The sequence below is a fragment of the Gallinula chloropus genome (genome assembly GCF_964237585.1).
Source record: "Gallinula chloropus genome assembly, chromosome: 5".
NCBI lineage: Eukaryota > Metazoa > Chordata > Aves > Gruiformes > Rallidae > Gallinula > Gallinula chloropus.
The window spans coordinates 51,897,556-51,913,803 of record NC_140090.1 but is presented as its reverse complement, the minus strand read 5'-3'; the positions used below and the strand labels follow the sequence as shown (position 1 = coordinate 51,913,803).

At 37.5% G+C, this 16,248-nt stretch overlaps 1 protein-coding gene across 1 annotated transcript in view; it reads left to right on the top strand.

Annotated features, from left to right (window-relative positions):
• The window catches only part of GRID1 (glutamate ionotropic receptor delta type subunit 1), a gene marked incomplete at both ends in the record, with an annotated part of 542,891 nt that overhangs the window by 412,548 nt on the left and 114,095 nt on the right, over positions 1-16,248 (top strand). Inside the window, one exon of the mRNA XM_084264405.1 lies at positions 3,523-3,576. Coding sequence (XP_084120531.1) covers positions 3,523-3,576 — 54 coding nt within the window. The remainder of the gene's footprint in view (positions 1-3,522; positions 3,577-16,248) is intronic.

Sequence of the window (16,248 nt, the reverse complement as noted above, 5' to 3'; positions counted from 1 at the left end):
TCTGAACATAGCGGTATTTGTTGCTTACTGTTCTATATTCTCCTTTAACTCCTGCAAATGCCATTAGAAAAAGTAATGAACTGCATTACCTATTCATAAAGGCAATGTAAACATTCTCCAATATATTCCAATAAAATAATGTCATGGTTTATTGGCAGTAAATTATACTTTTAAAAGTAAACAAAGCCATACAAATGACAATATCTTTGATCATTTTTCATAAAGCATCTTCTTTTCTTTTATCGTTGCTGATATGAAATCTGAAATCTTAACGCTCAGACTTTGATTTTCAGTCTATCTCTATTTCATTTCTATTGCAAATACTTCTACTAAGACATTGCAGATTGTTCTCTACATTCACTGTTCCCCTTCCACTCTTCTCAGCCAGGTCTGATAGTATCATTTATAGGTTGTCATTAATAATCGTACATTGAGTCAATTACAGCTCTCTTGTTTGGGTTCTGCATTTTAATATTTGGATCCTGTGGTCAGGGAAGGAGTCAGGGAGGAAGCACATGCAGTCCCAAAAGGCCTTCTAAGAGCTTTAATTTCCAATGCACTGTTTACCTGAAAAATAGATTTTCTATTTGGTAGAAATGCTGTGAGGCATTACTCTGGAGTGTCAACCAGACCCTGTGGACATGTAGAATACATAAAGAACCAGGATATTTTGGACCTGCATTAAAATTTTTCCACAAAAAACCCCAAACCCCATAATATGTTTTAGCACATGAATCCTACCCTAATAGATGGCAGAGCTTTCCCTCAACCACAGTGATCATACAAATTTCGAGCCTACTTCCTTTAACACAGGGCACACTTGTGAAATAAGCTGTGATAGCTCCTTCCAAATGTTTCATAGACTTCTTTTAACGGAGGCACAAGTTTAAACAAAATCTTGAACAGCTTGAATAATTAAAAATGGATGACTATGATTTCCCAAGTGCTGATATCTTTTCCTCTTTAAAGAAAAAGAAACTCCCTAAATTACAAACGTAGTTAATTGCTTTCTTATTTTGAGAATTTTGAATGAATTTGCTTGTTATATCCCAGGCCTCCAGGACCTTGCTCTTTACAATGCTTAACTTCCGTGAGCCTCCAGCAATACACCTCCAACACGCCAGTGCTGTCAGAAGGTGGAAACCTCAGAAATGTGACTTTCAGTAGTTTATTATTGGATTCTTTAGGAGAGCAAGGGCATAAATATGGTGCAAAGCCCGAAACAGAAAGTGCAGGAAGTTTCTGCGTCTTCTCAGCATGTCTGGGTTTAGAATAATGCTTTGTGCTAAGTGTTGCAGCTCTAAACAGAAGAAATTTGTAGATATTTAAACTCGCCTACATATGGTTACACTTTCAAATACATTTCAGGCTTTTAGAGTGCAGAGCCATTGACTTCTTCAGGAGGTGCTGAATGGTCCAGCATGCTGATGACTAAAGATAAACTCTTAGCAACCTAAATTTAGGCCCCTCATTTTAAAGTCTTTGGCCCAGATACGTGAACCCAGAAGAATGAGTTACAATAATTCATTTCAAATACCCTGGCTCTTGCAGCTCCCCAGACTTAGCATTTATTCACACAAATTGCTCACTGTTGCAGATAAATCACAAAATGTAGCCAGTGCAATAACTCTGCACCTGAGCGTTATTTAGTTCTGCTTTGCTAATGTTGGCAGCACTTTGCTTTTCCTCTATATGTTACAGCACCTGGCTATTTTGGCTCTGTCCATACATGTTAGAGGGGTGAATGCCAAGGAAATCAACAAGTTCTCCCCCCACACACACATATTTTCATTACTGCCTGCTTTCCTAATAGATGTGATTCCTCAAAGATGCGGTTGGTTTAATTTTCCTGCCAGCTTAAAAGAAGCGCAAGGGAGACAATATTTCACTGCATGCTTAGGAGAAGATTGTCCTGTCAGAAATTCTGTCACAGAATCACAAGGTTGGAAAAGAACTTTAAGATCATCAAATCCAACCATTCCGGTCTCTGGTGTTCCTCATCTGCTTTGATACCAGGGACAGTTAATATCTAATAATGCTGCTTATGATGATGATGATGATGAGCGATAGTGTGCCCTGCCTGTGTCGATTTTTCTCTTTGGACTTCTTTGTGCTTTCTCTTTTGGGAATTTTGTCACTGTAAAGGAGTACTTCACCTTGTGGACATGAGAAATAGATTGAGGTACGTGCTTTGCCCACAGTTTTCTCTTGGCTTTTGTGTAGGCTGTACAAATGAGTGAAGTTTTAGAACACAGTTACATTGGCAAGTAATTTTGTATTTTTTTTTCAACACAGTATAGCTAAGAGTAATATTGAAAATGCTTGTGTTGGCTACTTAGCCAGCTTTGGACTTTTTGGGTTTTTTCTTTTTAGTTTATTTTTTATTTTGCGATGGTGTTTTGGGTTTATTTTTTTTTCCTGAGGTAACAGTACTCCCTTAGCCTATATTAAGGATGGATATTTTGTAATTTCACTGAAGCCTTCTAAATCACAGGTGTTTATTCTAAGGCAGTCATCTGTCGTCAGTGTCATGAGGAAGGTGATTCATCCCATCTGATGCTAAATATCTGAGAGGCTTATTAAGCAAATGTGATCAGGAGAGGAAGGTGGTTGATGATTTTCCTGTCCAGCCCAGTACCACAGTCTACAGAGCCTCTTCATACTACTGCAGCTGTTTTTGAGGCTGCACACAATGAAAAGGGTGCAGAAATTTTCCATCATCCATGGGCTGTTTCTTTGTAATATGTCCATACAAGTAAGCCCGAAAAAGTTTCCTTGCAAATCATAACTTTCTTTTGTGTCTTATGTAAATTTGAAGAGATGATGACTCATATTGAACTTCATTTGAGTGTCTTGAAGTGGTGTTTTTCATTAACTAGGTTAGCTAACAGTTAAAGTATCAGATTTTTAATAAGGGAGAGACAACATATTTTTGGGAGGCATAGTGAAAAGAAACCTAGCCTCCTAGGATGCATTAGTTCTATCACAGGATCGCAGAATGGTCTTGGTTAAAAGGAACCTTAAAATCATTTAGTTTCACTCCCCTGGCATGGGCAGGGACACCCTCCGCTACCTCAGGTTGCCCAAATCCCCATCCAACCTGACCTTGAACACTGCCAGGGAGGGGACAGCTATGGCTCCTCTGGGCAGCCTTTTTATGTGGAAGTTAAACCTCATGAACTGCACGTTCTCTGTGCAGTTGTTCATCCTAGCATCCCTTATCGTGTTGATGTACCACCCCGTTCTGATACGCTTTTGTGTGTGGTACATATAAGGAATATCTTCATGGTACAGGGTACTTTGGTTTAGATACTGAAGTCAGACAAATGTAACTGCCACTGACAAGATGACAGTCCATGAAACGGCAGTGGCAGAGATGAAAAGAACTCTACTGTAACAATGCCAATGGCAATGAAAGCAATCACAATGAGCTTTATAGAACCTTTTTATGCAAGTTATTTCTGGAATGTGTTTCAGATGTTTTATTTATTTTTATTATTATATTTCTTTTTATTTTTGTAGGCTGTGGAAACCAATCTTGCATCAAAGGATAGTCACTGGGTCTATGTAAATGAGGTAAGAAAGTCAAAAGAGACAACGTAGCTCGGTACATTCACTCATCATCATCTTTTGTTTCATATGTTTTGACACATCAAACTGAGCATACATTTAGCATTTTTGCTTTTTGAATGGTAAAAGATGCAAACTCTGTGGTGTCATTGCATGAAAGTCTTGGTTGAATTGGCATAGGTTGAATATCAAAGGTCAAAATAAAGCTTACAATATACCTCATAGCATCAGGGAGACTGTATTTTTACCGTCATGTCAACCCTATTTCATCAGCTATTTAGGAAGCAGAGAATGTCTCAAAAGGAACCTCAGATACATCTACATCTGCCAGAATCTCACCCTTCACTGCTATGAAAGCTTGCACTCAGATACTAGGGGAGGAAAAAGCACTGAGGGTAGTTGCAAGCTTAGTTTATTGCAGTAGGCATTTTCATGACACACAGGTTTTCTCTAGTGCAGAGTTGTGTTGGTATTTTGGCCAAGATCCAGGATAGCATAGATTTAAAATGTGGTATTTCCTCTCTGCAGCAAATGGGATCCTGTCCTGCTCCTATGGTTATTTATTTTGCCTTAGTACCAAGATGCCCTAATGCGAATCAGTGCAGACTCATATTTAAAAAGCAATGGAAAGCTCAAACTGTTATACCATATATAATAATTTATAAATCACTGATTGTTCAAGATAAATGGCACGATTTTGTGTATTTTTTGGTTTTCAAAATGATTTGTTAAAAGATAGTAAAATATCTAAGTTAAAAAGAACTGTTTTAATTTTATACTACAAATGCACAGCCTCTAATTTAATAGCCAATAATAACCAATTCCTTTGTTAATTTCTCATGTCTTTCTTTGCATCTAGCTAATAATTTTTGATAGGCTACGTTTAATAGTAACTGTAAAGTTATTGTGTGGCATTAGAAAGGTTCCGTAATTAATAAAGGGTTAGAGAAAGCAAGTGAAATCTCTGCTTTATAAAGGCTTTATAAATTCTTTTTAGTCCTTGTTACGTTTAAGTACCTCCTGATTTGTCAGCTGCAGTAATGACCCACTACAAAATATCATCAAGATGCCCAGCGAGTCATTGTTTATATTCACATAAAGAAAATACAGTGTGTATTTCCCTAAGCATTTATAGAGAGGGGCTGTTTGTGAATTTGTTATTGCTGCTGTTATTGTTCAGATGTTAACACTTCATGAAGCCTGAAGCTGTAACATTACAGCTAAAAATCTTCAGCACTCATGCACAAACATGTACATACATACACAAACACATCACACGGAGTGTAAATTCTGCTTTTATATTGGGATTTTTTTTTTCCTCCAACTTTTATGGTTAGGAACTGGGTAGGGAAGTTATGATAGCATAATGTAAATCTAAAGTATAACTTTCTAGTGAAAAATATTAGCGCACATACTTATATCTCAAAATGAAATTAAATTCAAACAGACAATTGCAGCAACATTTCAAATCCATGAAATGCTGGAGAAATATTTGCCAGCAAAAAGAGAGAAGAGATGTCTTGATTATATTTTTTTAAGAAAAAGTGTTGGTCTTTTAACAGTAGTTTTAAGCTCGCAAAGATGACACGTTGGGTATCCACATGGATGTATCTGTAGAAAGATGGACATTCCTTAGGGTTTGCTTCTTATTGAATGGTATGCATACCCCCATGCTCACAACAGGATGGACTGGTGTTGCTTTTCATGTATGAATTTCTAGTTGGTATCAGTGAGAACTGTTTGGGTACTTGGTGGAAAATATGTTACTCCTTGACAGAATATTGATCGGTGCTTTGATTTGCACAATGGAGTTAACTTTTAATTCCCAACAGCCAAATCAGCTCTTTGTGATGTAATTCCCCATGAGTACCAAGCCAGGTGTAGCCCATTCTGTAAGTGGACCAAATACTTAGCTGGTCTTTCTTTCTCTCAGCAAGATTGAAGTTCCTACAGTTCACTGTTCACCCTGCTCTGTGTGACCCAATGATCCCATCGCAAGGAAAGAGAAGTATAAGGTTAACTGACCCGAAGGAGCAGTAGTAGAAAGAGAAAACAATGGCAGATGGATTGTTACCAGGTTCTTTAGGCCTTTCTCACTTCAGGGAACCATTTAGGGGCCTGGTACAGGTTAGACTGTGGAGGTCTACTGATTTTCAGCACTTTCTCACAATCTGCCCCGTCTCCCACCTCTCATCAAGCCAATGAGCGTCTGAATCTTAGACATGCTTGCATAAGAATAACTGTATAGCATGTTATTATTTCAATAAGATATATTATTATTGTCTTACCTGAGTTAAATCTATATTACTCTGTCTGTATTGACAATCCAATAAACTTTTTGGTTTGGGTTGGGTGTTTTTTTTCCTTATGCTTCTGTCCCATACAGCAGGTTAGGAATTAAATTTCAGTGTATAAACATATTTTATCACTTTAATTTTTTTAGTTAAACAACACCAAGCTTGTGATGAGCTAACCTAAAACTGTATGTCTGGTAAGCTCATTACACAGCAAATGGACAAACGTGGAATATAAGAGTTGGTCTTAAATTATGGAGCTGTACTGTCAAGATCCTGAATTTGGTAGATCCCAATAACCCAAGTCCCTGTGCTGAAGTTTTGGATGCCATTGGTGGTGCAAATTGACACAGTCATCTTTAGGAAAAGACTAGTGAATTGAAAGTTGAATTTGATGTATGGGGTTGAAAAGCTGAAATGTTATGACAAGTCTTTCTGCATAAGAGAATGCACAGGGATGGGTCTTTGCAGGCAATATCACGCCCTTATATGTCTTCTTTGAAGCCAAATTAATAGAAATTTTACTGCTTTAAGAATATATATTTGTAAGTATGCCCACTTTTCACATTTCTGGTAATTTATGTTTCAAAATTTCAGAGTTGTCAAAGGAAGAGAAAAGATGTGAGGGGGGAAGTGATGTATTTCTAACCACCCTACCCCTTTTAGATTTATATTTCATCATCTTCATTTTTATTCATCTAGAAATGCTAAATCATTCCGTTTGTTTTGGTAGTGATTCTACCTGAATTCTAGGTTAAACATGCCAAGTAGCTTTTAAAAGCAAGAATATTTGTGGTTTCTGCATAAATCCTTGCAGAAGCAAAGAAGTCTTCAGAACAGTGACAGAATAGTGCTTAGATTTATCTCCAGAACCGTCCAAAATATTTCATTACCATTGACCGTGTTGGGAATTGTAAATGGGCAGCAATTTTGACCCTAAAGAAGACCTGGTAGAGCATATCTGGTGTTCTACTTGTACCTTTGCGGTTTATGCCTTTCAGTGTAGATGAAGTGACCTTACCAGCTTTGGCTTGTAGCATGAGTGGCACAGCTGTAGATGTGCCCCTTTTCTTGGTGTTTATTTCCTGTCATTTATTCCTGTTTTTCTTTCTTATTTTTATCTTTACATTTTTTCCTCTTTGGTGCCTGGCATCAAGAATCTCTGTCAGTTCCTCCTGACATTTTTCATTCTTCCCTTCTCTGTTTCTGCCTGTTCAGAGAAAACGCTGTGCATTGCCCAGGGCATATGTCTGTGGGAGAGGCACAAGAGTAATACTTGAAACTGAATTTGTATGTGGTTGTACTAGAAGCAATGCTCTGGGAGCCTGTCTGCTTTTTTATTAGCAGAAGCAGTAGGTCTGGGGTAAAAATAGCACTAGAAACCATGTTTCCTTTTTTGTGGGACATTTCATGGTTTTGAAATTTTCTCCAAAGGGAAAGAAAAGATAAAATAAACTGTTCTGCAAAACTGGAATTCAGACACACACAAAAAAGTATATAAATTAAATGCAGCATTTTATTCCTTCATATCAATATATTTAATTCCAAGTTTCTAAACATTCATTATTTTTACATGCAAATGTCTAAACTGTTCAAAGCAATCCACTACTCCTCACAGAAAAGAAGTGGGTACTAAATTTGACTGATAACTCAAATGACTTGTTTCAACTGTTATCACATCCTTTAATTTCTTTTTTTCAACAAACTTTCATCACTATTCAGAAGTTTCATTGAAAGTTGTTAAGCCATGGTAGGACAAAGCACAAGCCTACTGGTTGAGATAGGTGATAATTTTTCATGAAGTAAGGACAACCATACACACTTGCTTTGAAGTTAAGGAGAGGTGAGGGCCAAACTGTGTGGACATATGCTAAGGAAGACTTTTTTTTTGCAAGTACATTTTTAACAGGAATGCCCCAAAGACAAGAAATTGAAATAATGGAGGAATTAAATTTCCCTGGAAGTTGAGAAACTAATGTTGTGATACAGATAAGGCTCCATGATTTCCTGTGGCAACAATGTAATCCATACAAGTTTAGAAAGTTAAGGCAGCTGTCAGTTCAGATTTCGTTATGTCTGGGGAAGAATAGGCTGAGGAATTCAAAAGTTGGTGTGAAAGTTATCGTGAGATGGTAGAATGCACATTTTGAAGAAGCGAGAAAAGGAAAATTGTGTCCAACTTCACAAGTTTAGGGAACTAGTAGTGAGTTTGGAAAGGTAGTCTGGTGAGTAAAGGATGGCAACAGAATTGGGGAGTTCTGTGAAGGTGAAGACATAATGAAGTATTGTTATGGGTCATCTTCACAAGTCTTGAAATCAGAGAGGAATGCTAAAGAAAAAGTGGGGGGGCAAAAAGGAGTAGTGTTCAGTGCAAAAGCATAATGAAGTAAATTATTATAAAATGAGGGTGAGCTGGAAAGTGACTGATAAAAAACAAAAGAAAAGTTTAGATCTGGCAGAAGATAAAAGAAAATGGTGGTTACTTCAGGAAAAAAAAATGAGGTTTTAATGTTTCTGCTTGCTTACTTGTTGCTGGCTTTATGGAAGCTATTAATTCTAATGAGACAGTTAAATACATACTGTAGTAGTTCCAGTTTAAATAGATAAATGAGAGGCACCCCACCAGATGACAATTGGTATAGAGAAGTGGTGAGTACCTTGGGTGTAGATGCAAAATGGCAAGCATCTGCAGGAGTATCTTAGATTCATTCCTTGTTGATAACAAGCAATATCAACTCATATTGTTGTAATCTTGCAAAACAGGCAAATCTAGTCCTCAGATATGTTGCTGGAAGCATCCTTTGTATATAAGGGAGGCAATTATTTTGCTCTGCTTGACATCAACTTGGTCTTATTGGAACAGTATGGCAAGTTTTGAGCAAGCCACTTTAAAAAAAAAAAGCAGAACTTTAGAAATCCAGAGGAGGGCATCCAGTATGCTGAAAGCTCAGGAAAATATGTCCCATGAGGAAAGTTTGAAAGAAATGGGTTTGTCTCTTGTGAAATTCAGAAGATTGAGCAAGGGTATAGCAGTAGAACAGGTATAATTAAAAGTACAATATGATCACATGTTTGCTCTGGAAAGATAAAGGAAATCCAATTTAATCTTCTGCAGTAGAAATTAGAGTGAGTATTGGGAAAAGGTTTATGATCTAAATATGATAATTAATAGGAACTACTTCCTTGGTTACTTTGTACCATCTCATCATCTCTCTGCTTTCACACCCGCTTCTGCTATTGTTTTTTAATCTTCGTTTTTCAGCATCCTACTCATATTATGTAAGTCTGCTAAATATTTTCAGATCTCAGTTTGGAAAGACAAGTGTATCATGAACACCACTGGGTATTTTCTGATCTTCACTTTCTGTTCTGTGTCTTTCCCCATATCTTTTTTTTCAATATGGGTATGGCAGTGACAGTTTGTACAAATTTGAATACAAATCCTGTATTCAACTCTTGTTGACAAATAAGAAATTTATGGGAACTGTGATTCATATTTCCAGTCAGCATGGAACTCCATCATTTCCTGTCTACTACTGAGCAAGATAGAACAATTCCATTTGATTAGATTCTGTCAGTCAAATCCACTCTTGGAGTAGCCTCAGTGATTTGACTTATCCAGGGATGAACCTAGCGTCATATGTCTTGATATCAGACATTTGGAATAGAGAAGTATATTGTAATTGTATGTAGTTTTGATAGAAAAATTTCTACTAAAGAATTACTGTGACTTTGGAACTTTAAAAATAGATTAAGTTCTAAGATGTTAAAAAAATAAAGTCTGAAAACTAAAGTTTCTACTTGACTACAGTTTTCACTTGTTGCTTTTCCACTGAATCAATTCTCCTTCATTCAGATCAACTCTTATCAGATCAGATACAAAGAGATATTTCTTACTAGCACAAAATGACTTATTATCCTGACTTTCTTAGTTTGAGTATTACCACTTTCTGTACCATATGGAATAACAAATTCTGAAATTCAAACAATATTCACTTATGAATTCTTAAATGCAGCCATGGGAACAGCGGGGAGAATGATTGGAAGTTTCAGTACATTAGTTCCTTACTGTCTTAATGATCAGGTACTCTGTAGGAAAGTACTGTAAAATGGGGGGAATAAAGTCCTCCTCATAGGTTAAGTACCAGCCCATGTGGGTATTTATCATGACATGACACAAAACGACAGCACCATGCATGCAGTCTTCCATTGCGTTTTTCTGAAAACTATTGTGAAGTTTCCATAATTAAGCTTTTTAAAGGAGGCAGGAATCCCATTCTTGGTTGTCCTGATGCACTAGCACAGTTCCCAGTGTGTGTGTGATCACGGGGACTGAGCAGTAGGTGACTTTATTTCTGTATTGTACAATCAAAGTATAGTTCAATGCCATGCAGATTCTAAAGTTGAGCAGGAACTCGTATCTTTATCACTAAGAAAAGCTGGTGCTATTATTTGTCCTGTTTATAAACAAAGAAACAAACAAACAAACAAAAAATCAGTGAAACATCCTGTGCTGCAGCACTGCAGGGTAGATAGCAGAAAAGTAAGTTGTATTCATAATGGTTCTTGCAAAATGCAGTGGCTGGGCTTTTTTTGGTAGCATGTAGTAAACTAGATGATCTTCTACTAACCTGAGCTTAATAAATAAGGCTTTTAAAAATAATCAATAGCTTTATTTTGCTTCCTATGTACAGTGCTGACTATAAACACATTAAAAAGTCAGGGACCAGTATGGTATTGGTGAAAATCTGCTTTCAGTAAGTAATCTGAAATAAATTGCATGAAGCTATGGAAACAGCATTATACAGTTTCTAAATCCATAGGAAATCACAGTATTCAGTTAATCAAAACCAGATTAAATTCTTGTAAGCTTTAATTGAAAAAGAAAACTAAACTCCAATTAACATCCAGAAAAGGTTGCTTTGGGATATTTTCTGTTTTCAGTTCACAGTAAAAGATCCTGGTTTGAAAAGCTTGGAGACAATAAGAGCAGAGAAACTACTATAGTGTAGCAATTGCTTCTGTAGAGTGTTTCGTTAAATTCTTCCCAATTATGATGATACTCATCAGAAGCAGCCCTCACAGAAGGAAGAGTTAGAAGAGAAGTAGGAGGAAAAGGTCCGGTAATTTCTGCAGAAGCGATAAAAAGATTTGGAAATATAGTGAAAGCACTACATTTCATCAGTTGCAAGAAGCCTCATACAGAAAGTTGGAGTGCTAAGGAACTTGGGGAACTCTGAGCCATGTCGAGATGATGTTATCCACATCACTTGAACATAAGTCAAAAATTTTAGACAGCACTTCCCCTTATTCTTCCTCTTTAGACAGATGACACTTTCCAAATGATGCTGGTAGTGTTGCCAGCAGATGAATTTGTGGATCTTCAGCTGATTAATAAAACTTTCCCAAACTCAACCTAGGTGATCTGTCAGAATAAAGTGCAGAAAAAGATTATTGATGCTCTTTCCTTTCCCCTTTCAGAGTACTCAAAATACGTTTCTGCTAATCGTTTTCTGGGCTCTAGGTCAGTTCTCTTATTTGTGCTGTTTTCGTAGATGTCTTTTCACCAGCATTTCACTTGTTTGTGGGAGGCAGTTTGCTATATGAGGGATGAGAAAGTTTCCCATCATCTCTCTCTTGGTGTGATGTATTTCTTATTTTTCATTTCTATCCTGTAGCTCTATTGCTTCTGCCAGTGTTTTTTTATCTTACCTTTCACCACATCAGACAGACATGCCTAGTATATTCATAGTTACTCAGCCTTTTGATTTAAGAATCAAATGGCTTCTCCACTATCACCTGGGCACTTCTTATTTTTCCTCTAAAAAATATTTTTCAAAGGTTGAGAAAAATTATCAGAAAATAGAATAGTAAATATCAGATAAAGCCTATCTCAGTGTTTTCTTAGAGCAGGGATCATAAATTAATCTTGGGGAAACAAAACCTTGGAAGAAAGATCCCTTTATGAATGTTTGTTCTTCACTTTTTAAAAATTTTTTTACCCCCTAGCAATTCTTATATTTTATTCTCTTTCAGTGATCAACAATGAGACCCATGTGAACTGTTGGTTTCATTTTCACTTGGGTAGAATCGGGATTCTGATAAACTGGACTTCTCAGTCTTTCTCTACATATGAAAGTGCCAAAAGATATTTATTTTTTTTTAAAGCATCAGTCTGAGTATTGATGCTTGTGTTAGCTCTGATAACAAGAAGTTAATAAATCTTTTACACTTCCTGCGCCTTTTTTTTTTAAGAAGAATTTTTAATGCTTGTTTATGAATGCAAGTAACGCAATCATTCTAAAGTCTTTTCAAATTAATAAAAAAAGCACAGGCTACAAGAAGTAAAAAAAACAATAAAAATACAAGGGATACACTGTAGAAAATTTCTGAAGATTTAGCAAATGACAAGTTTCAATGCAAAACTTTACAATTTATTCCATTTTTCTTCCAGGTAGTCTATATTTACTGCTTGCCTGAAGATATTTGCTTCTCTCTTTTTGGCTGCTTATCTTTGACACTACAGAATTTATATTTATTTTCATAAAAATGTATCAATTTCTTGAGCGGTGTACATATACATGAAAGTATATTGCATGCATATGTGTATCGTGCTCAAATAAATTTGTAAGGTTCATAATTACTTCTAATATTGATCTACGCAGAGAGATTTAGTCAGCTAGAAGCAAGGTTAGATGAACTTTGATGGGTTTTATCAGTGAAAACCACATTACACAAATGGTGATTTTTCTGTCCAGCCTTTGATAGATATCATTATGTGTACTTTTCTTTTTTCTGAGGTGATTCCTCTTTAGTATGGAATAACATTTTGTTAAATCAGAGGTTTGCTATGTATAGGCACTTGCTACAACCAAGTAGACTTTTGGGCAAAGACTTATGGGCACCCAGTGCAGAGTCCCTAAATCTAGAAATAGAGCTTATTCAGTTAGAAATATATTCCTGAAGAGATTTTTAGGTGCATCAGTTAAAAGGAAGAGAAGTGAGGTAGTGTTGGATGTGTGGGAAGACAAGGATGGGATTTGGACAGGTGGTGATGCAGACTTGAATTAGAATGTTTTCTGTGCTATGAAGAATGGATTGTGCCCTTCCCTTAAAGGATTAACCTTTCTATATATACATGTGTGTTCATGTGAGATGCAGACAAACCAACATAATGTTCAAGTTGAATAAATCTATCTATAGGGTAAGTTGTCATAAGTGTAATTAAAGGATGTTTTCTAGGCTTTCAACATGTGAATAAGTTTCTCTTATAGTGCGTTGAGAGGAATTAGATCAACCCAATAAACTGTATTGACCCAAATGCAAAAATCCCACATAAATCTGTAGCTTCTTTACACAAGCATCCTTGTCCTCTTTGCCATTCAGTTCAGTCCTTTGATTTTCTCAGGGATGTGCTTTCTGGAAATGTCTTTTGGTTCTTTAAATTTTTAATGTCATTAAAATTTATAATTTTCTGTCATTACCTCTAGGAAAAAAGAGATTGTAATGTGAAACATAATTGTCTCATTTTGCAATTTGCGTTATGATAGTTGAGCGCAACTAAAGCAGATTTAAATATTCCCCTGAGCACTGTAGCTAGGTATTACAAACTAACTGAAGTCCTTTGTGTGCAGATAAATAAGTAGATAAATGAATTTCCCAAATGACTGATATTTGTTTGTGCCATTCATCTATTTATTTGCAAATTCTTGAAGAGTAAACTTTGCTTTTAATGTGCCTCAGAGAGAAACACCCTTACAGTGTTGATTTGGAGGGTTGAGAACTGTTAATAGCCTGAGTGAATAGTCAGTCTTACACTGATGTCTGCCTACAAAATATTTCACTGCTCCCTGAAATATTGGCAATAGCCAAGTTCTTCCCTTGGTAAAGGAAAAAATCCAGGGTAAGAGCACTTAGATAAGAGAATGTAATTTTTCCATGGGTAAAAATGGTGTAAACCTCCTCATTTAAAAAAAAAAATCAATATTTGCAGCTTTGAGTGCAAATTGCTACTTAAAGTGCCAAGAAAGAGAAAGTTGGCTTCTTTAACCTTCCTTAAAGCATTTCCCTGAAGCAAGCAGAAGCCATGAGCTATGCAAAGCTTTACCCTGTGATGTAGTAGCAACTTGGTGAGATCATGAAAGCCAAAATGTGGGCAGGGAGTATGGAATTTTGCAAGGAGTGCTTGCCCAGCCAAGCCAGCTGATAAGCTTTACTTAGAACACAGTGCTTGTGTGCGGTATGAATGGTAGCCTTGTGCTGTGTAATGATCCAAGAACAAGACTGGGAAATGTGGGATATGTTTATTTGAATAGAAAAAAAAAAAAAACAAACCCAAACAAAACCACTCAAGCATCTTTAGGAACAAATTAAATTATTTGCCTAGTTGTTGGTTTCACAATGTAAAGAAAATTTTCACATCATGTGCAGAAAAGATAATGTGTTACTTCTGAAAAAAAAAAAGACTAGATGAATAGACTGTAAGATTAGTGTGAAATGTGGGTTTTTTTCCCCTGTGACTCCAAGGCATAGAACAATTTTTTTTACATATGCTGTTACTATGATGGGTGTAAAAGTAAGAGCTGGCTTAGTGTATATTTGTTTTTCTTTTTTTTTTATTCGGCTGCTTTTGCTTTTTTTTTTCCCTTCTCCCCCTTCCCCCCACCCCCCCGCCCCCTAGTATTTATCACAGTCAGAATGCAGGTGACCTTTCTGCAAGCAATATTTAAGATTTCACATGTCGCTATAAGCCAGGACCATGAGCTTTCTAGAACCAAGTCTGCAGCGCCTGCCTGTGCCAGGCAGGAGGAAGGGGTGCAGTGCCCTTGCTCGGGAAGCTGCATTTGGGCCACTCTGGTGCAGGATGGTGGAGACCTGTTCTCCTCTGCAGTTCAGGCACTCAGCCACATCCTGCTCCTGCACCTGCCCCAGGTGCCCTGCGATGCTGCCTGTGACTGTACTGCCTTGTGAACTGTGTGGAACGGCTCAGTCTCACCTTTGTTTTACAGCATCGGCTCAAAACCACAGATGGAGCTTTTGTTCCTAGCTCTTCCAACAACAACTTTTTTTCCCTGTGCTTTTACATTTTGTCATGGTTCTGTCCCCAGCCAGGAGCTGAGCACCATGCAGCTGCTCATTCTGGTGGGGGGGTGGGAAGTGGAAGACGGAAAAGAAACCAAAGGTGAACCTCATGGGTTGGGGTAAGGACAGTTTGCTAGGACAGCAGAGAGAGAAATAACAATAGTAGGACTTTATAGCAAAAATATATGAAACTGGTGATACACAATGCAATTTCTCAGTGAACCACACAGCTCAGAGCCATCCCGAAGCTGGACAGTCAGTCCCAGAAACTACACATCTTGGAGCCATGCATTCCTTCCCTCATCAACCCCCCTTTAATCTGAGTATGGCGGAATTGGCATGGAATACCCTCTTTGACCAGTTTGGGTCACCTCTCCCAGCTGTGTCCCCTCCCAGTTTTGCTGGGTGCCCCCTGACTTCTCATTAGCAGGGTAATATGAACAACTGAAAAGTCCTTGAATGCTTGGCAACAACTAAAACATCAGAGTGTTATCAGCACTGCTCTCATCCCGACTCCCAAACAATATTACACCAAACTGCTAGAAGGAAATTAACTCTATTCTGGCCAAAACCAGGACACATTTCTAAAAAGGAACTCAAATTCTGAAAGGAATGGATCATGTGCTTGTATGAATGTCCATCAGCTGAAAAAAACAGGGGAGCTTTGCATTGAAGGATTTATCTACTGTCAGCTGTCCACTCGGAAAAAGGTGGCACTTTCAGGTTCAGGCTAATTTAGGTTCTGAATTTCCCTCCTGAGGCTCCTGTTTTACTTCTTTGGTTTTATATTAATTAGGCTTTTACATTCAGGAGTCGTTTGGTGCCTATAGCTAAAAGGGAAGAACCTGGGTTAATGTTTGTAACCTAATTGATCTCTTCTACTTTCCTTCTGGAAATCCCATGAAGGAAGCACTTCTGGTCTGTTGCATACAGGCTTACATGTCTTAGGTTAGGCATTTTGATACAGGTTATGAGACATCTTTGGAAGGCCATACATCACTTGGAGAGCACACAAAATTGTGCGGTATTAGGTGAGCTGAAGATTTGGGTGATTTGTGATCTTTTCTGTTTCCAGCCACTCAGCCCAACTTTACCTGCCAAGGGATGGACCCTAAGGGATAACAATCTAAAGCTGTCCCATAGGATTGTCTCTCCCTCAGACCACAGCTTACACATGCTGTGTGACTTTAACACTCCTCAGCCCCACAGAGGAGAAATCCAAGGCAGTAGTCTGGAGGGAACTGTGGAAGTTGTGGGTCTGCTTCTGTCCCACTGCAAGGCTGCAGGTGCTGCACAGTATTTT